Genomic DNA, 21,072 nt, shown 5'->3' with positions numbered 1-21,072 from the left:
CCAGCATTCTGGCTCCATACCTAGCTGCCACTCCACCTTCCTGAACTGCCTACACCTGTGACTGGGGCTTGGCTTAGGGCCAGGCCAGGTGCAGTAACCTACACAGTGCCCATTGCTTCTATCACCTTAGCTCCTTGTACACCAGCTCCTGTTGATACAGCCTTTGAAAGACAAAATGAGGGAACTGCAAAGCAGGGTGGCCAAGAAGGCATTCTTAACAGGGTCTCCTGTGTCGCCCTGGCTGGCCGGAAACTCACAGGATCCACCTGCCTTTACCTCCCAAGTGCTGGGAAAGTCATTCTTGAAACAGATGTTACTTGAGTAAATCCTGAAGGTTCCATGTAGAGGGCTAAGGCTAGGTGAATCTTCGAGGAATCTGACTGGCTGGAAGAAAGCAAGAACAGCCATGCTAACTAACAGCCGCTCCTTGGACAGAGCTAGAGTGGACACTCACCATCACACTTTTCTTGGTAGTGGTGGGGGTTGAGACAGACTCTTACTATGGAGACCTGACTGGCCTGAAACCTGCTATGTAAAACACACTGACTTCAAACTTGGGGCAATCCTGCCTCTGCCTCATAACCACCATGGCTGGCTTAAAACTGTTCAAGATTTTCTTTCTATTCACGTGTGTAAGTGTATGTCATGTGTGTCAGGTGTTGGAGGAGGTCATTAGACCCCCGGAGCTGGAGTTAGAGGTGACTGTGAGCCACCTGACCAGGGTGCAGGGAAATCAACTTAGGTCCTCTGGGACAGAAAGTGCTCCTAACCAGCTCTCAAGCCCCAAAGATTTTACTTACTTCTTTAAAAATGAACATTTAGCTGCGCGATGGTGGCACACGCCTTTAATCCCAGCACTCGGGAGGCAGAGGCAGGAGGATCTCTGTGAGTTCGAGGCCATAGCGAGATCCAGAACAGGCACCAAAAACTATACAGAGAAACCCTGTCTTGAAAAACAAAACAAAACAAACAAAAAACCAAAACCAAAAAAGGCAGCAGGGTGGTGATCACTTGGGAGGCAGAGGCAGGTGGATCTCTGTGAGTTCGAGGCCAGCCTGGGCTACAGAGTGAGTTCCAGGAAAGGCACCAAAGCTACACAGAGAAACCCCGTCTCAAAAAACAAAACAAAACAAAAGCTGCTAAGGAATAATAAGATAAAAACAAAACTAATACATCAGAGTTGGACAAACGAATCAGAGAACTACTCATTCGCACACTCAGGAATCTCATAAAAACTCTAAACTGGAAGCTGCAATGGATCTACAGAGGACCTGGCGCAGACCCCTGCAGGCCCTGTGTATACTGCCTCAGTCTCTATAAGTCCGTATGAGCTTTTTTTGATCATGTTGACTCAGAAGGCCTTGATTTCTTGGTGTCCTCCATCCCTTCTGGTCTCTGCACTCTTTCTGCCTCTTCAAGGAATTCCCTGAGCCTTGAGGGGAGACATCCTTTTAGGGCTAAGTATTCCAAGGTGTCTTGCTTTCTGCATGTCTGCCTGTGGGTCTCTATTTGATCCCCTCTGCTGTAAGAAGCAACTTCTCTGATGATGGCCGAGCAAGGCACTGATCTATGAGTATAGCAGGTCATTAGGAATCATTTTGTTGCTTTTTTTTTTTTTTTTTTTTTTTTTTTGGTTTTTCGAGACAGGGTTTCTCTGTGTAGCTTTGCGCCTCTCCTGGAACTCACTTGGTAGCCCAGACTGGCCTCGAACTCACAGAGATCCGCCTGGCTCTGCCTCCCGAGTGCTGGGATTAAAGGCGTGCGCCACCACCGCCCGGCTTGTTGCTTTTTTTTGGAAGGTTATATTTGGTTTTCCCCTAGGTCCCTGTGTTATCTAGTCTCAGATTCTTGGTCACCCAAGCAGTGCTGGGTAAGAGTTCCATCTTGTGGATGGGCCTTAAGTCAAGTCAGGTATTAGTTGGTTCCTGCCACAAGTTCTGTCCACCATTGCCCTAGCCTATCTCTAAGACAAGACACCAATGTAGATCAAAGGGCTGTTGGCTGAGTTGCTGTTTGTTAGCATGCAGAGTACCTTCTTATACCGAAGACTCTAGCGCTGCCAGGAGGGTGGAGGCTCTGTGTAGCCATCAGCTCCACTCCTCCCTGCTCAATGAGTTGTGTAGATGGTTGTCTTCAGCAATTCGGCCTTGCCATCAGTTTATGGAGAGCAACCTGTAGTCTTGGCAACAGCCTGGGTTTTTTGGGGATTCCCATGGGACTTCTTTGGCCAACAGCTCAATTAGATGCAACATGATCCTAGTACTATAGGTTTCATTTGGTGACGAGATAGCCAGTTGGGGCTCGATCTCCCATTATTTGGTGATTTCATTTTGATCACTTTTGTGTGTATGTGTGTATATATGTGATATATATATAAAATCAGGAAGCTCCTACTGTATGTACTAGGTTCATACTACCCCTCAAATGGCTCTTAATTTTACCTGCTTCTCCCTGTATTCCCTCCCTCGTCCCTCTCCCCTTGATCCTTCTGTTCCAGCCCCGCCCCCATCCATCTATATCTATTCTAAGAGATCTGCCCTCCCGCCCCATCCCTTGCTGTATACCTAACTGCTGTGGTTCTATGAATTGTAGCTTGGTTATCTTTGACTCAACAGCTAATATCCACATACACCACTTGGCTCTCTTATGACCACATTTCACCCGTACAACCCAGGGGCTAAACACTGCTAGCATCCCAACTTACAGGATAGACAGATACATGCTTTGCTCTGGTACCTCTGTTACCAATTGCTACTTGCTGTCAAGTGTGGAAGGAATTGAAAATGGGCATCCTTGGGTGGCAGTATCCTAGCTAAAGAAGCAGGGACAGTGATGAAAGGCTCTACTCAGTCCCACAATGTGCCAAGGCCAACCAAGCCTTGAGGTCTAGGGGATGTCAAGCAAGGTAGAGTCCAGCACAAGAAGAAGGCTGAATCCTGAGTTCTTCTGGAACTTCCTAATGTACCCAGAAAACATCATCTGAACTCATAGGATAGAGACAGCCTCAGAAATACCAGGTAGTGGTGGTGCACACCTTTAATCCCAGCACCTGGGAGGCAGAGGGAGCAGGTCGGTCTCCAAGAGTTCAAGGCCAGCCTGGTCTACAAAGTGAGTTCCAGGGGAGCTGGAACTGCACAGGGAAACCCTGTCTTGGAAAAAAGTGAGGGGTGGGGGGCAGATGGACAGAGACAGACTCAGAAAAGGCTGAAGCCCAGAAAAAGACAAAAGCAGCTAGAGAATCACCCTGGATAGGAACTAGTTCTGATGGAAGCAGAAGCAGCAGGCACCATTTTGTCCTCCAGAGGGCACCTGATACCAAACAATGAAGCCAAATGAGACTTGGAGGTAAAGTACTGCCTCAAATTATAGCATCAGTGAAATTAAGAATTAATGCTAGTACAGAAAGGACATAAAAATTTCATAAGCCCAGGTATATTAATATTGAAACTTTGTAAGTAAGTAACGAAAGTTACTAGGAAAAAATGCACCCTAAGCCCATTCTGTGGCTGAATGTTCTTACTAAAATCACTCGGTGGAGAAGAGCATTAAGAACCAGAGATACCTGTACATTCTTGCTGGTACTCAACTGCAACCAGTATGGTCACTGAGGGCCTCCCTGGGAGAGAAGATGGCTGCAACTGGCCTCATGGAAGGTCTAACTGCAAGCCCTTCTCCTTACAAGTCCACCTCCTTCCTGATTTGCCCAATCCCATGCTCTTTTGGCCATAGCCCAACTGCCCCTTCACCAAAGACCTGGGGGTGGGAGAGGGAAGAGAGAATGTGTGTGTGTGTTTGACGATACCAAGGCCTGCAGCAGGCTACTTGGCGCACACACTGTTACCACTAGACTATCTTGCCCAGGCCCAGTCCAGCTTGAGTCAGAAAAGGAATATAGCATTTTTATTAACTACTTTAAGTAGAACAAACTAAATACGTATTTAACAGTTTTGGTTCATTTATACAGTACATTAAATAAGTTATACACAGAGTTAAGTAACAAAAGTTCCTATTGAGTCAAATGACAAAGCACAGAAAAACCAGACTCAAATGTGTCCTGCAGGTGGCTTCACATTCATCACCCACCTCTGCAAACCATGCTTGAAGGCTTGGCTTTCTATTTACATTATTGGTTTTCTGTAGGGATGGAGCCTTTGTAGCCTCATCAGGAACTTGGAAAGCCACAGGAATGGAATGAAGGCCTTATATCAAACAGCCCTTTCAACCATTCACCGAACAACTGTTGCAGCTTCTCCCTGGCAACTACACGGCAGGGACTGGGCTGTCCCTGACAGACACCAGCTGCACATGCCCTATTTGGTATAAGCACTGACAGTTTACACTGGGCATCTGGAGGCCTGATAAGATGTGGTCTGAGTGGGAAGCATCACCTCCTGGGCTGTGGAAGGAGAGATGGGAGGGGCGAATCATCACCCACCACCTCAACCTCCTCCTCGTTCACACTTACTCCATCATCTTTGGAAATGGGTGTCAACACATAAGACAGAAGCAGGTAGTTCAGCATTTTGGCTTTACAAGGAATATACTTGAGTGGGCAGGCTCTGCTCAGCAGCTGCCGGGTCAAGGATCTTCCACAGCTGGCCACCTGGCCCACAATGGCCAGCTCAGTTCCTTCTGGTTTTTCTCACATTTGGTTCAAACATGCCACCACCCAGTTCTCTGCAAACAGCTAACATTAATCAAAGCACACTGGCTTGGTCTCCTGTGCCAGGAGCCTGGAAACCTTGGTTCTAGTACAGTTCTGAAGAAAGCCTCAAGATGTGTCCTATTTGTAATGGGTTATTCAACTCACAATCCCGGCTGCAGTTTCCAGGACGATGGCCATCTGCTCATTCCTTATGCTCCAGAGAGAACCCACTACCATACACTTGCAGTTCTGTGAGTCCTCACATACTTGCTGAGATAGCTTCCAGAATCACTCAGAAAAATGTCTTCGCACTCTATAAGCAGGTACGGGCCACTTCATCTTTTAGGACAGGGATATACAAACTAAAATGCACTTCCCGGGGATCAAATGGGTAAGAGTCCACACTGCAGAACAGCCAACGCCCTGAGCAGACCTGGGGGTGGGGGTGCAATGTTGTTTCCACACAGATAGATGGCAGCATGTGACTTAGAGACTCAGGGAAAAACCACTCAGCCTGTGCCCTTACCACCACCTGTTGGCATGAGTCAATCTGATGGAGCTGCTGCAGGGACCCTTCTTCAATGGGTCTTTTTGTTGAGATAGGTCTTATGTAACTCAGGCTGGCCTTGGAATTGCTATGTAGCTAAGGATGACCTTAAACTTCTGGTCCTCCTGTTTCCACCTCCCAAATGCTGAGATTACAGATATGCACCACCATGGCTGGTTTATGTCATACAGGGAATCAGATCCAGGACTTCTGCGTGCTAGCCACACTACCAAATATGCCACATCTCAACCTAGCTTCCACAGTGTCCTACCTACCAAGTCTTCACCATTTGCTGGAGTGAGAAATGACTGTGTAACTCCAGTCTGGCTACCTTTTGGTGTTGTCTGGTTCCTGCGATTTTATCTCACTTGGAAAAGGATGATAAAGGCCTGATCTTTCTTGTTCCCCAAATAGTTATTGCAGAAGCCAGACCTCTGAGTAGGCTGACTCAGCTGTTTCTTCTTTTCTGTCTTAGTGTGATGAATGGAAGCTTTACGTTCACTTGCAGCCTAGTAACGGGTCATATTAGCAGACTAGAAATGAAGTGGGGAGCCAGGACTCACTCATGTAACTCCAGCTCCTACCCCAGATGCTGCTGCTGCTCCTCCTGACTAGGAAGGAGCTGGAGAACTGCAGAAAGGAACTCCTTGACTCTGAAAAGCAAGTCCTAAGCAGATGCCACTTAAGAGTGATACTGACCAGAGTCAAGACAGTGACAGGTCTGAGAACTGAACTATATAGTGTCAAGTATTGTCTAGGTCAATAGACAAACCTATGCAGGGCACAGAAGCCACACAGTCCCCAAATAGGACTATAGAAACTGAGAATCTGTTAGGGCAACCATGTAGCCCACAAAAGTATGCCAGGCTCTCACCCCAAACCTCTGTTGTAGAAACTGATCTCCAACCTGGTAAGAAGTAGTGTGCTGGTTCCAGATCTTTATTCTAACTATCTGGAGTAGTCCTGTGGCCGCAAGATTTTAACTTGGGTGTTCATCCAATTTACTAATGAATAATGGACCCAGGGCACACCAGGAGACATTCTCAGACTCCCAGAAGCCTGGGATCTTCTCATGACACAGCCCTGACTCTACCTAGAAAATCAAAGTTGTCCCCAGTGGCTAGGACACTACAACAGCAGGCTGATGGGGATGTGGCCTGGGAGGCCAGGCTGCACTAGGCTGTCTGACAAGCAGTGGGTCTTGGGTATTCTATGCAGAAACATGATTTTAAAGGTCTAACTTTCTAAGACTGAAAATTCTTGTTCAAATAAGGTAGGGACTCAAAAATCTTTTTTCTTTTTCTTTTTTGGTTTTTTTTCCGAGACGAGGTTTCTCTGTGTAGCCCTAGCTGTCCTGGAATTAGCTCTGTAGACCAGGCTGGCCTCAAACATAGAGATCCACCTGCCTCTGCCTCCCAAGTGTTGGGATTGAAGGTGTGTGTCACCACCGCCCTGCAGGGACTCAAAAATCTTAAAATCAGTTTTAACTGTATGCAAGGACAATGCCATCCATGCCTTTATGGGGCAAGGGCTAGTACTCAGGCTTGGTCATTGTACAGAAGGTGACCACAGCTTCCAAAAGCCAACAGGATCAAGTCAATGACTCATCCCAATTGACTGTATAGGGCAAGAGGATACTGGAGGATAATGAGTGGTAGGGGCAAGGTTCTCAGGCTTCTAACAAAACTCAAATGGCAGTACTTAGCCTGATAAATAGGGTACAGATGATGTTCTATTTGGAGAATCAGGATATTGAAAAAAATCCCTGAAGATGGGAAGAAAAACCAGTCAGGCTTTTCAAAATGGTTCCCACACTTCACAAACTCTTTCTGAGCTGTGAGGGATGCTATCAAACACATAACACAGAAAAAGGAGGCTGAGAATGTTCACCTGATAATGAACCCATGAAGGGGTGTAATGCCACAAAACCAGGTGTGATAATCCCACCAGGGTCAGGAGCACTGCTCAAACTGTAGCCTGACAGGTGCCAAACAGAATCCATGGGCAAGAGATATCTGCAGTGATCCAGACATGCACCATCTGAGAGAGCAAAGGACACAAAGAACAAGACGACTGTTCGAACAGTCAAGCAGCAGCAGAGGGTTTTGCATTTCCAAGAGGTGATGCACTCAATGGTTTAGTTTGGCCAACATGCTCAGAGAAAAGACTAACACAATGGTTTCATCCTCTTTCAGACCAATCCATGCGATGGAGATTATTTTTTGCACAAGCAAAATCAAGTGAAACACTGGCGTTGGAGGATGGGCTCCAAACTGATGGAGCTGGCCAGGTTGGAAAATCTTGTCCAAAACTATCTACGATGCTTGGGGAAGACTGCTTTAATTTATTACCATTGCTAGAGACTTTACTGAAGTGGTGGCTTCTTTGTGGCATGTCTGAGCATTTAGCAGGTCTGAGTGGCTCAGGAAGGAGTCCTGAGTACTGCTTTTTGGCTACTCGAGTCTGTTAGACCAATCAGTGTCTTTTGAGGGTGGAGATGAGGCCTCTACTGTGGATGGTATGGGGCACAGGTGCCTGGTGGGACACTAGAGACAATCTGCTGATGCAAGGAGTCGGAGGAAGCTAGTGGTCTACACTAGGAAGGGCTGGTTATACCAGTTTTAGCTGGAAGAGAAACATCAGGAAAGCCATGGAGGAGGCAGCTCAAGCTACTTCCTATGTGCAGAGACTGACACACTAGTTCTCCCAAGGACACGTGGCCAATCCTAGAGAAGCTGTGGAGTGCCTCCGGATGCTTCTTGCCAATTCGTTTCTTGCTGATGACTCAACGGCTACTTGTTCTAATTGCCAGCTCCCTGGTGTGAGCATTCTGCCATGTGGAGTGGTCATCAGGGCGGGCAGAGTCCGTGGCTCAGAGTCCATTGGCATCGATGGCTGTCACAGAGGCAGGTGTTGAGGAACGTGAGGTGGTGGCTGAGGTCTTGTCCAGGGCTGGGCTGGGCACACTGCAGTCAGCAGACCTGGCTGAGCCCCGCCCTCCGGGGAGCAGTGGCCGGTTCTGGCTGTGGGGACTGTGGCCGTGTAGACTCTGGCCACAGAGGCGGTGGTGCCGCTCCCAGTCTTTGTGCTGGCAGAAGGACCCACAGTAGCGCGCAATATTGCAGCCACTGCAGGTCTCACTGGCTTTTCGGCCACAGTTCCAGCAGTTCTGCAAGACACAGGCATGAGTTAGTGGCTGCTGACATCTTGAGGGGCAGGCTGGCCACTGTCACTTGTCATCTGTATGGTAGAGCAAGGGCCGTGGAGCTACACACCTGTGGCTGAGTCCTCTGAGGATGACCTTGAACTCCTGATCCTCCTGCTTCTCCCTCCCAAATGCCAGGATCATGGGCACATGTCCCCTGTCCCAGGTCTCACAACTATCTTCTGAAGACCATACATCCACATATGAAGCTTGAACAACAATTTTCTATAGCAACCAATGGAGGAACCATCTTCACCGTTTTTACTGACAATTTTTGATCCCCCCCCCCCCGCAAAGCAGGGCTTCTCTGTGTAGCCCTGGCTATCCTGGAACTCTGTAGACCAGGCTGGCCTCGAACTCAGAGATCCATGTACATCTGCCTCTTGAGTGCTGGGATTAAAGGTGTGCGCCACCACCCCTGGCTAACATGTGATCTTTTAACAAAGACTTTGAAAGGACTCTAGGAACACTGAGACTTTTCCCAAAGTTACCTGCCAGGGAACAGGATGGATGAAGAGGGAGGTGGCTGTGCTACTGTTTCCTTTGTCCTCTGCCTATTTCCTCCGCTGTCCTGTCACACTGCAGATGGGTTGAGGGAAACTGGAGTCTGGTGTCAAGGCCACTCAACACTGAGGTACCTCAAGTGGAGCTCAGGGAGCTTTCTTACTGCTTGCTACCTTCAGTTAGAGCGGGACAAATACTCCTGAGGCTCAGCAGAAAGCGAAGAAGAGTAACTCTATCAAAGAACGTAATAGCTAGCTAACGGTGAGGTCAGGACAGTCACTGAGTCACTAAACACATAGCTCAGCACCACCTCTAGATGGCTGGGAGCAAAGACAGCATTAAAAACAAAACAAACAAACAAACAAAACCTACCCCTGGTAGCCCCACCACTGACTCCTAAGTCCTTTGCTACCTCTGGAAGGAATCCATTAGTCACATGTGAATATTCTACACCCAAAGACTCCCAGGACACACTGGTAAAAGAAAGGTGTTGTTTGTTTGTTTGTTTAAAGATTCTAGTCTGGGGTTTGGGGATTTAGCTCAGTGGTAGAGCGCTTTCCTAGCAAGTGCAAGGCCCTGAGTTCGGTCCTCAGGCCCGGGGTGGGGGGCTGGGGGATGGGGGTGGGTGTGATTCTAGTCTGGTGAAGCTATCAAGGACTTAGCAACTAGCTAGCCTTCTTGCCTATAAGGACATCAAAATGGCAGAAGCCCATCTCAAAGCATGGCTACAATACTGGCTAGGGAAGAAAGACAGCCTTCTTCCTAAAATCAGGATGCTTGACCAGAATACAGAACAGGCCTACTGGTTCCTTCCCAGCATTGTAAGATGGGAAAACTGAGACCCAGATGTACTAAGGCGAACGTCATCAAAGGGCTGGCTATTCAAAGCCTAGAACCTGCGTTTCCTGAGGCTGAGGTACTCCATATACAGACTTACTTCAAAGTACATCAGAAAAGACTACAGATCCCTTCTAACTCAGGCTTCTTGTGAAATGTACTATACTGGCTGATGCTACCAGCATCAGAGGACAGAAGTAGAGAATGGACATAACTGTTACGTTACATTTACACATTTTCAGGCACAGTGTCTGACAGGCTGCCGAGGAGTGATACCTCAACAGATTAATGGCACTTGTGAGGAAAAAGTCAGGAGCTGCCTATACAGGTTGCTACTATAGGCTGCCTCTCCCTCCAGGTGTTTTCAAGGACATCTAAGAACCAGGTCAGAGCACCAAGCCACCAACATTTCCATCTTGGCCGCCATTACTTAACAGTATCTTCATGCTGCATAAAATATAGTAGAATAAAGTAAGTAGCCTCCAGAGACAGGTTCCTAGTATGCAGGTATAATATAGTTAGTGTCAGGAAAACTTGGGCAAAGGAGTGGCACAGGCCTGTAGTTCCAGCTACTTCGGAGGCTAAGATTTAATTTGAGACCAGCCTTGGCAATATGGTGAGGCAACTTGTTGAAAGAAAACAAACAAAGGGTTTAAGCTAGGCTTAGTGGTGCCTGCCTATAATCCCTGCATTTGGGAGGCAGAGCAGGTGAGATAGGAGCTCCAAGTAAGCCTTGGCTATGCAGTGAATTCAAGGCCAGTCAACTATGAGACCCTATCTCAAGAACAACCCTCGGCCCCAAATAAAAAACAAATTGCTTACTGTTTAGTCACTCTTCAAATTAGCGTTCCTAAAACCTGAGCCGTAGGCCTGGCTCTTCGGTGGTTATTGTGGGAAGGTCATCCCCCTGAGTTACTGGTTACACAAGTCAGGACTGTGATTTGGATCTCGTTTGTTAAGCAGAGGCCAATGGTTATGTCAGCATCTCAGGTAAGCTCTATCGGAATTACCTGGGGCTCATCGAAAGCCTTGGATCCCAACTTAGAACTCCTGGCAGCCCTGGCCCACAGGAGAAACGATTCTCTACTTCATGGTCAATTGCTAATTTATTGTATTTGCCAGAAAAATTGGAGTTGGGGATGGAACATGTTTTGTTAGAGAGATAAGATGATACTCTTTTTGTCCCTCCATCTCAAGCAGGTGCTGGGCAGTGGTGGCGCACGCCTTTGATCCCAGCACTCAGGAGGCAGAGGCAGGCGGATCTCTGTGAGTTAAAAGCCAACCTGGTCTAGAGAGCAAGTTCCAGGACAGCCAAGCTACACAAAGAAACCCTTTCTCAGGAAAAACAAACAAACAAACAGAGCCATCTGAGGCAGAAAGCAGTGCAGGCCTAGGGAACGCTGACGAGAGCAGGACCTGCCTGCTACAGTCTACACACCACTGAAGAGTATCACACTGTAAACTTAGGTTACGGTCCTAACAGCTACCAGGCCAAAAGGACGGGGCACTTGTGCCCTCTGTACAGAAAACTGGTCCTAAATGATGACAAGTCAGTGAGAAGAGAAGGTGGGAGTAGCATGCCTCTCCTGTGCGGCACAGCATCTCATGAGATGGAGAAACCACTATTTATCCTACTGGGTTGATTTTCTTAATGAAATGCAAGAGAATCAGCATTTTTGTTCCATTGCAAACTCAAAGGCTTAAGATGTCTGTTCTTCCTTTTGAAATGCAAATCTACCAGGATCCAAGCCGGCATGCATCTCACCTGTAGGCTACTTTCAGTTTGCTGCTTAAAATTATAGCCACTACAGTCTTATTCCTTATGTTTTAAGCCTAAAAAAATGACTAAAATGAGAAGGTTGGCATGATGGTGCACACCTGTCAATCTCTGCACTTATGAGGCTTGGGGCAGAAGGATTGCTTTTAGTTCAAGAACAACCTGGATTACATAGTACCAGGCCAGACTGGGCTATATAGAAAGATCCTGTCTCAAAAATCTACGACCCGGGGCTGGAGAGATGGCTCAGCGGTTAAGAGCACTGGCTGCTTTTCCAGAGGTCCTGAGTTCAATTCCCAGCAACCACATGGTGGCTCACAACCATCTGTAATGAGATATGGCACCCTCTTCTGGCATGCAGGCAGAACACTGTATACATAATAAATAAATAAAGGAATGAATGAATAAATAAATACATAAATCTTTAAAAAAAAAAAAAAAGCTGAAGACTAAAATGAAAGTTACGACCTGGGAGTGGTGTACATCCTTGATCCCAACACTTGGAAGGCAGGCAGATCTCTGAGTTTGAGGCCAGCCTAATCTACATAGCAAGTTCCAAAACAGTCAGGGCTACATAGAGAGAGACCTTGTCTCAAAAAAACAAACAAACAAACAAACAAACAAACAAAAAACAAAACACCAAAAAACCACAGAAAAATTTCATTGAATTCAAATATACTGGTGCTAGGGCTGAATGTATGCATCCACAGTCCCATCTCCTCGAGAGGCTGAGGCAGGTGGATACTGGCTTCAGAGGCAGCTTTATCAACTCAGTGAGACCATGTCTCAAAATAAAAGCAATAAAAGACCGGGATGCAATTAAGAGGTAGCACACTTGCCGAACATGCCCACGCCCATCAATTTAATACCCAGTACTAGGGGATGGGCGGCAGGTGGGGTACGATTGGGACTGTCACAATGTTTCTGCCTTTCCATTTTTTTTTTTCTTCTTTGTGACCCATCTTCCCCTATGTGTACCAGGCTAACCTTGAACTCTAAATTCTCTGGCCTCAGTCTCCCAAACACTAGGATTACAGGTGTGTGACATCATGCCCAGTTACAAATTTTCATTGTATTGAAGCATCACTGAGTCTTGAGCCCTGGATAGGGTATTTGGGCGATCTACATTCTCTGCCACTTCTGTAACTGAGAATCAACATCTCCCTAATGAGATTACTGTGAGGATTAAAAGGTGTATACATGCCGGGAGGTGGTGGCGCTCGCCTTTAATCCCAGCACTCGGGAGGCAGAGGCAGGAGGATCTCTGTGAGTTCGAGGCCAGCCTGGGCTACCAAGTGAGTTCCAGGAAAGGCGCAAAGCTACACAGAGAAACCCTGTCTCGAAAACCCCCCCCCCCCCAAAAAAAAAAAAAAAGGTGTATACATACATAGCTAGGTCTCCTTCCACACACAGTGAAACTACCACAGCTATAATTGGGACAAATCTGCCTTCATGGAAGCTAAAGCAATATACTGTGTGTATGTGATAGTCTATAATGAATCCAAAAGAGTGATTTATTATTTTGGTATATCTTAAAGCAAGGGAAAAAGTCTCCTGGTATTGGCTAAACATCCCATCATCTAGTGGACTCTTCCTACCCAGCACCTCGGTGGCAAGCAGTGGGCTTGCTCCCCTTCAGCCTCCCAGCCCAGCCTATAGCCCAGCACAGCTCTGACCTCTGTGGACTCTTCTTGCTCATTGATGACCAGGAAAGCATCTTCTGCAGCCTGCCTTTTGACATCCGCTATGGTTTGCTCCATTCGAGCCCTCTCTGTTGCAATCACTTCAAAAGCTTTTTGCTCCGCCTCAGCTACAGCCTTCTGCACCTCTGACATGGCCTGAATTTTCACCTTATTCACAGCTTCTTCTGGAAGAAAGCAACAGTAAAATCAACTGGCAGAGAAATCTTTTTCCCTCCCAACCTACAACATTGAGGGTAGAGGGGGTTTCAAGGAAGTAGGGTTTAATAAGTTCTCACTATATATCCTAGGCTAGCCTCAAACTTGTGGCAATCCTCCTGCTTCTGCTTCCTGAGCAGTGAGATTATAGGCACGTGCCAACACACTTAGCTAACCACAGTATTTCTAAGGAAAAACAGTGAAAATAAGATGTGCAGGAGTGAACATGAAACATACATTTATATTGTGTTCTTACAAGAGCTCACCCAGTGATGCAACTGTTAGGTACACATACAAGTAGATGCTGTGTTAAGGCTGGGAATACACAAGTGAGTAGACATCATCCATTTTCCTGTATGTGATCAAGTACCCCAGTGGCTTAGGTGCCATCTCACATGTCAAAAGAGACTAGACTTTCAAGGAGAAAGGTGGTCAACTCTACAAGGGGCAAGAGAGGATCCAAATATATTTTGAATATCGTATTTTCTAAAGGAAATGTGTACTTCTATACGAGTTCTATACGAGGAAATAAAGCAACTGGGAAGCTGGGTGTGGCTCAGCTGAGACAAGAGGCTCTTAATTTGTAAAGGGTACCTAGGAGGTGAGGAGTCAGGGTAGTCTGGGTGTGTGGTAAAGGAAAACAGAGGCTTCACGCAATGAAATGCGCATACAAAAAGAGTGGGTAGGTGCCTGAAGGCATCCAGGCAAAAACAAGGGGACATTTGGACTGCCTGGTCAAGATCCCTCCCTCCTCTGACTCACCTTGCTTGGTTTGTTTAAGGCAAGACACTCCCAAATGACATGAGATTTAGCTCAGAGAATGTGAGTGTAAAACATCTCTTTGGAGTCCACAAGGAAACACAACCCAGACCCTAAGGGGATCCCTAACAGCTTGGCTCTTTCATAGAGTACAGGCTCAAAGGAGCATTAAACTGTTCTAGATGCTGTTACAACTTCCTATAGAACTAATCCATCCTTAAGAAAGTCCTCACCCACAGGTCAAAGATTCCAGAATTCCCTATTTCAAATATCTACACATGCCCACTGCATAGCCTGGGTTATACAGAGAAACCCTGTTTCGAAAAACCAAACCAAAACCCAAACCTTGTCTTGAAAAGCCAAAACCAAACCAAAACAAACAAAAAAGATTTATTTTTCTCATTTCTAAAAGTATTTCCAAACTGTTTTACATGGTAAAAATAACTATCTGTTTTGGCATCAAATTATGAATTAACATGCCTATAATTTAGCTACTTTTGGAGCTAAGGAAGGATGATGTTCACACTTCAAAGCCAGCCTTGTTAACTTAGTGAAACCACGCCTTTAAAAAAAAAAAAAAGAAAAAGAACTGGTATGTACTAGAATGTAGTTCAGAGGTAGAAGATCTGCCACTATACTCAAGAACCTGCATGTACTCACTGTTGGTAACTATGTGTGGTGCTAGTGAAACCTAACACATAGTAAACACACGTTTAACCACAGAGTGAAATCTCTTAGCCCTTGAATAGTCTTGGGTAAGCTAGAGACAGGAAAGGGAGAAGGAGCTTGGAAGATGGTTCAGTGGTTATGAGCACTCACTGCTCTTGCAGAGATCTATGGAGATGCTCAGTGGAGCCTGAGCTGTAAGTGTTAGACATGAATTTTGATCTGTAGAACCCATGTAAAGCCAGATGTGAAAGCATGCATCTAACAATCCCAGTATTCTCACAGAGAGATTGTAAGCAAAAAACAATTCCCAGAAGCATCCTGGCCAGCTAGACTGGTGTTCTGAACAGGAAACAAGAGCCAGGTTCAAAACAAGGTAGATGAAGGACTGATACTGAAGTTGCCCTTTGGCCTCCAAAATGTGCTACCCCAAACACAAGAAAACTTAAAAAGAAAATCAGAATCCAGCAAATGTAGTGCTAGTATGAACACAGTATACTAGCAAAGAGACCAAGCAGAAATAAATTGAACTTCATGCTTCAATGGAAACCAGTAGAAGGGCATGAAAAAGCCTAGAGGGACCCATTCCAAACTTCTGACCAGCCAAGGATCAGGCAGGCAGTTCAGTCCAGGAGCTGTGCAGATGAGCCAGAGGGAGAACAGGAGAAGCCAACATTCCACAAGGGGGACATTATGGACAGTCCTAAGGCTGGTTACCAACCTTTCCCTAGTACATGGGTTCCCAGCTTGCATAAACTAGTGAGTACAGACAGCCTACCAGCAGACAGATACACACCTGTTTTCTTCCAAAACTCCACAGGTACATATCCTGTTCCTGGCCTACTGGTGAATTCCCGCTGAGAATCTACACAAGAGAGATAAAGAGCAAGGGGTCAGAAGCTGTCTTTAACGAGTATTCAAAACTTAAATTCTTATGTAGAATAGGCAAATGTTCTAACAATAATCCCTAACCCTAACACAAAATTTCTTTTTATCAGACTTCTCATTTACCACCTAGATCCAACATGTATGCTTGTTTAATGCGAAACATATTCAGAGTAAGAGCTAGGAGCTTCAAGAAGCCGGGTGGTGGTGGCGCTAGCCTTCAATCACAGCACTGAGAGACAGAGCCAGGTGAATCTCTGTGAGTTCGAGGCCAGCCAGGTGTACAGAGTGAGTTTTAGAGCAGGCTCCAAAGCTACACAGAGAAACCCTGTCTCGAAAAACAAAACAAAAGAGCTAGCTTCAGATTATTAAACAGTATACTCAACTAAGAGGTAAGCATGAATTTTTTTGTGGTGTTGGGGATTAAACCTAGGCTCTTGTTCATGATAAATAAGTGCTCTACCAGTAGGTCACACAAAACCTGGGATATTATATACATGAATTCAGTGTATCTTGGCTAGGGATCAAGCCCCATGCTAACCTTTGTTAATTTTAGACAAAATGTCCCTATGTTATTCAGGCTGCCCTTGAGTTTTGTAGCTCTGTATTATATGATCTGGGCTTTTTTGGGGTGGGGGATAAAGTTTCAGAATGTCACAACTCAGGAGGACCTTAAATTTAAAACCCTCCTGCCTCAGCTTCCAGAGTGCTGTTGCATATGACCTTTACATAGTGCAATTACTTGTAAAACAGCATTTAACAGCGCATGGTAGTGCACACTTTTAATTCCAGCATGAAGGAGGGAGAGGCAGGCAGATCAATTTGAGTTTGAAGCCAGCCTGGGCTATATAACAAGTTCCAGACTAGCTAGAGCTACACAGTGAGACCTGTCTCAAAATCAAAACAAACAAAAATAGCACTTAAAAAAAAAAATCACTTGGTCTACATAACAAGTTCTAGGCCAACCAGTGCTATACAACGAGGCCCTGTCACATGCATAAAAATGGTGATAAGAGAGATGGTTCAATGAATAACTGCCTGCCATGAAAGCTTGATGAACCAAGTTAGATCACTGGAGCCCAAATAAAGGAGGAGAAAATCAACTCTCAAAAATTGTCCTTTGGGCCGGGCAGTGGTGGCGCAAGCCTTTAATCCCAGCACTCGGAAGGCAGAGGCAGGTGGATCTCTGTGAGTTCAAGGCCAGCCTGGACTACAGAGTGAGTTCCAGGAAAGGTGCAAAGCTACACAGAGAAACCCTGTCTCGAAGAAAAAAAAATGTTCTTTGACCTCCACAGGCTATGGCACATGCACCCCCCTCCCACCACACACACCAGACAGGCACATAAGCATGAACACATTATGATTTTTAAAATAATGAGAAACAAAATTTAAAAAAAGAAAAGTTTTTGAAACAAGGTCTATGTAACTCTGAGTGTCCTAGAACTCTCTACATAGACTAGGCTGTCCTCTGCTGCCTCCAGAGTGCTGGGATTAAAGTTGTACACCATGTCAGCAAAAGACTTTCTTGAAGCAAACAATGCCCAATACACTCCAATGCAACCGTTTAGTCCACATTATGAATTCTGCTTTTCTTCTAAAACTGACACACACTGAAAGAAAAATAAACCCTATTTATCTAGAAACACATTATTTAGTATGTTTAAATACTGTATGAGTATATATGCCCAATTCTTTCATTTAGGAGAGGTACTGCCACACATAACCTAGCCTGCCATTTTTATTTTTCTTTAAAAGACTTATATTTAGCCTGGTAGTGGTGACACACACCTTTAATCCTAGTGCTCAGGAGGCAGAGGCAAGTGGATCTCTGCTGAGTTCTAGGACAGCCAAGGCCATACAGAGAAACCTTGTTTACAAAAACAAAACAAACAAAGATTTAGATTAGATTTTCATTATGTATCTGTTGTGGAATATTCTATTCCTTTACACCATGTGAAGATGTATCACTGTGACTGGTTTAATAAAAAGCTAATTGGTCAATAGTTAGGCAGGAGGTATACCAGGGACTTCTGGACAGAGAGTGCACTGGGAAGAAGAAAGGTGCCGTCACCAGCCTGGCAGAGAGGGTGCAAGACATGCAGTGGGACAGGTAAAAGCCACAAATCATGTGGCAACACGCAGATGAACAGAAATGGGTTAATTTAAGTTGTAAGAGCTGGTGGGACAAGCCTAAGCTATAGCCAAGTTTTTATAATTAATAATAAGTCTTCATGTCATTACTGGGGAGTCAATGGTCCCAACCAGAAATTCCAACTACATGTCTATGAGTGTTGAGTCTGTATGAGTGCAGGTGCCTGCTTAAGTGAAATTCCCTGAGGCTGAAGTTACAAGTGGTTGTGAGTCATCTAAATTCCTGCCCTCTAGAAGGTCATTTAGTGTTTTTAACTGCTGAGCTATCTCTCTAGCCCCTACCCTACCATTTTTTCCCTTCTCTCCCTCCCCTTCCTTTCAGACAGGGTTTTATGAAGTTCATAATAGCAATTAACTTCGGCAACTCTTGTCTCTACTTACTAAATGTTGTAATTACAGGTGTGCACTAAGACCACACCTATTTTTTTGTGGTGCTAGGGACTAAACCCAGGACTTAGTACATGTTAAGTAAACATTGTCAACTAAGCTGTATCCCAGACAAATGATACAACTGCAATCAGACAAGTTGGCAATGTTCTCAGAATCTTAATAATAGGAGACACTAGAATCCATGCAGCGCTAAATGTACAGTGACTAGGATTTATCAAATTATCTTCATTTTGAAAGGGAGGTGTTAGTCATGACTCTGACAGGTCATAAAAATAATAAGAACTGTCCCAGGCACATCAGACAATATGGTCATCCCCTGCTAGATCCCCAAGTTAGGGTGGTTTGTACAGAGCAGTGACAGTTCACAGCAGTGTTTTAGTGAGTGCTTTCAGCCTGCACTCTGCCACCCCAGCTGCACACATGCACTCAAGGAAGGAATGTATGTGATGGCGGATGTCGATCCTCAGTCAAGGATCTCTAAGTTGCTTTAGGAAATATTTGTTAAGGGCTCATATTTGTAAGGGGGACCTGAGAATTAGCCTCACTTGTTTTTTCAAAGGTATGTGCGCAAGTGTAAGTTGTTTGTTTCCTGATATACCAGTTATCCCATATAAAATGGTGCCAATTGATAGCTGGCTCAAGAGCCATGCCTGTCAATGAAGAGAAAAAGTGTCAGCCCTTAGCTATTTAGATTTAGGATAGGACACACATTATTAATGCTGGCATCTCCTCAAAATTTTCTTCCAGTCCTTTTGAGACTAACAGCTGTCTTCTATGAAAAATGTTAGCACTGTCATAAGAAAAAATTCATTCTCTTTGATGAACATTTGGGAACTTTAAGTGGGTGGGTGGAGAAAGAGTGTGATCACAGATGGCCTGTCATTCAGCTATGCCTTTGGATAGGGCACCTTTTCAGCTTCGGGGAGAAAGTGATGGAACATTCCGGGGGATAACTCTAACTTCCTGGATGTATCCTTGGGAGAAGAGCTACTCACCTCTGCTGCATCAAGATGAACAACCCAGCTTTGCCTAAGCTAATCTTTTGAAGGCAGCCACCAGGAAGGGGAGGGTAATTGAGGAAAGAAAGCAAAGCGGGGTGAATACCATCAAGAAGGAATATGGTGAGTGCAACCATCAAAGTACCTAGCTGGTTATAATAGTGACATACCAAACTGGGACTCTTTTTGTCCTCTCTTACTGATCTCTTGTACCGCTGGGCTGAACCCAGGTCACTGCTCAAGCTAGGCAAGTACTCATCATTAAGCTACACCCTAGTCACCAAAGTTAAGATGTCACCATTGTTTCTGGCTAATAACTCCTTCTCCACTGGAGGCCATACAAGCCTGAATTTCTCCTGCTCTTGCTCTTGTCTTACCTCCTACCAACCTTTCTACATAGGGACCAGCCATAACAAAATCACAGGATTTGCTGGGGCTGGTTGTTCATGCTGTAATCTCAGTAGAGGCAGAGCTGAAGCAAGTTTGGGATCAGTTGAACTGTGATCCTAACTAGTCTTAATCAATAAAAACCCGGAGTCAGATATCGAGGGTGAAAACTGAAAGATCAGAAAAAGCAGAGGAACAGCCCCTAGAAACTTCTTACCTCTACGAGTCCTCAGACTGAATGGGGGTGATCTTATCTCTACCCACCTTATATTCCTATCTCCACCTCCCTAGTGCTGGGATCAAAGGTGTGAGCCACCACTGCCCAGCTCTACTTCTCTTTTAGACTGGTTCAATCACATGTAGCCCACGGTGGCCTTGAACTCCTGATCTTCCTGCTTTCTCTTCCCAAGTGCTGGAATTAAAGGTACAAACCACCACTGCCTGGCCTCTATGGTCTAGTTCCACCCTCTGATCTCCAGGCAAGCTTTATTTGTCAAAACACAAAGTATCAGATAACAGTCAGCCTAGGCTATAGAGTGAGAACACATCTCAAAAACCAAACCCAGGAAATAAACAACAAAACCAAACCCAACAATAACAAAACTGTTTGGTTGTATCCTTGTCTGATAATATTATACTGATGGGCCTTGCTCTATGACCTAGAGAGGGAATACTGCAGAACAGCAAAAAACACTGATGAACACAGGCCCTCCCTGATTTCCCCATCCAGTCTACTGTAATTCAACTGCAATGATATAGCCATAAGGCACGGGACTCAGAAAGCAGTTTCCAAGTGTGGCAGGTCCAGAGAAGTCCTGTGTTCCTTCCTCTGGACCTTTTGCTTTGCATCTTTTCATGTGTCCCCTTTGTAAACAGATAAACTTGCTTCCCTGAGTCTGTGAGCAGATGAGCAAATCAGTCAAAGCTAAAGAAGGAAATATGGAAAGCATGGTTGATAGTCAGCAGGTCAGAACAAGAGTAAAGAACCTGGGGCTTGCAACTTGCATCTAAAGTGGAGGGCAGGAGTCAGGAGAATGGTTCGATAGGTAAAGGCCTTTGCAGCAGAGGCTAACCACCAGAATTTAATCCCTGGAAACCACATGGTGTATAAAGAATACTGAATATTGTAACTTGTCCTCTGACATTCCCCCAATGCACCAATTTTTTAAAAAAGTAATAAAAAGGATAGCAAGATAGCTCAGCGGGTTAAGAGTGCTTGCTACCAAGCATGGAGAACTAAGTTCACTTCCTAGAACTAATATGGTGGGAGGAAATAACCAACACCCTCCACACACATGACACCCAAACACACACACACACAACTAAAAAATGTAGTTAGGCATGGTGGTGCACATCTTTAATCCCAGCACTTGGGAAATTGAGGCAAGAGGACTGAGGCCAGCCTAAGCTACATAGTAAATTT

General features: G+C 45.4%; 1 protein-coding gene across 8 annotated transcripts in view; it reads right to left on the bottom strand.

The window, feature by feature from the left end:
• The window catches only part of Cbfa2t2 (CBFA2/RUNX1 partner transcriptional co-repressor 2), a 112,322-nt gene that overhangs the window by 7,029 nt on the left and 84,221 nt on the right, over positions 1–21,072 (bottom strand). For 4 of the 8 annotated variants that reach the window (XM_052726146.1, XM_052726144.1, XM_052726151.1 and 1 more), the window contains 4 exons: positions 15,635–15,703; positions 13,192–13,382; positions 8,468–8,622; positions 3,874–8,361 (listed from right to left, as the gene is read on the bottom strand). In XM_052726146.1, coding sequence (XP_052582106.1) covers positions 8,091–8,361; positions 8,468–8,622; positions 13,192–13,382; positions 15,635–15,703 — 686 coding nt within the window. In that variant the 3' untranslated portion in view covers positions 3,874–8,090. Of the gene's footprint in view, positions 1–3,873; positions 8,362–8,467; positions 8,623–13,191; positions 13,383–15,634; positions 15,704–21,072 lie in introns of those variants that run through there. The other 4 variants (XM_052726145.1, XM_052726148.1, XM_052726150.1 and 1 more) reach the window with 4 other exon arrangements.

Source organism: Peromyscus californicus, unplaced genomic scaffold (assembly GCF_007827085.1).
Source record: "Peromyscus californicus insignis strain IS unplaced genomic scaffold, ASM782708v3 Scaffold_7__1_contigs__length_154581171, whole genome shotgun sequence".
In the NCBI taxonomy this organism is placed as follows: domain Eukaryota; kingdom Metazoa; phylum Chordata; class Mammalia; order Rodentia; family Cricetidae; genus Peromyscus; species Peromyscus californicus.
This window is presented reverse-complemented; position numbering and strand designations above follow the sequence as displayed.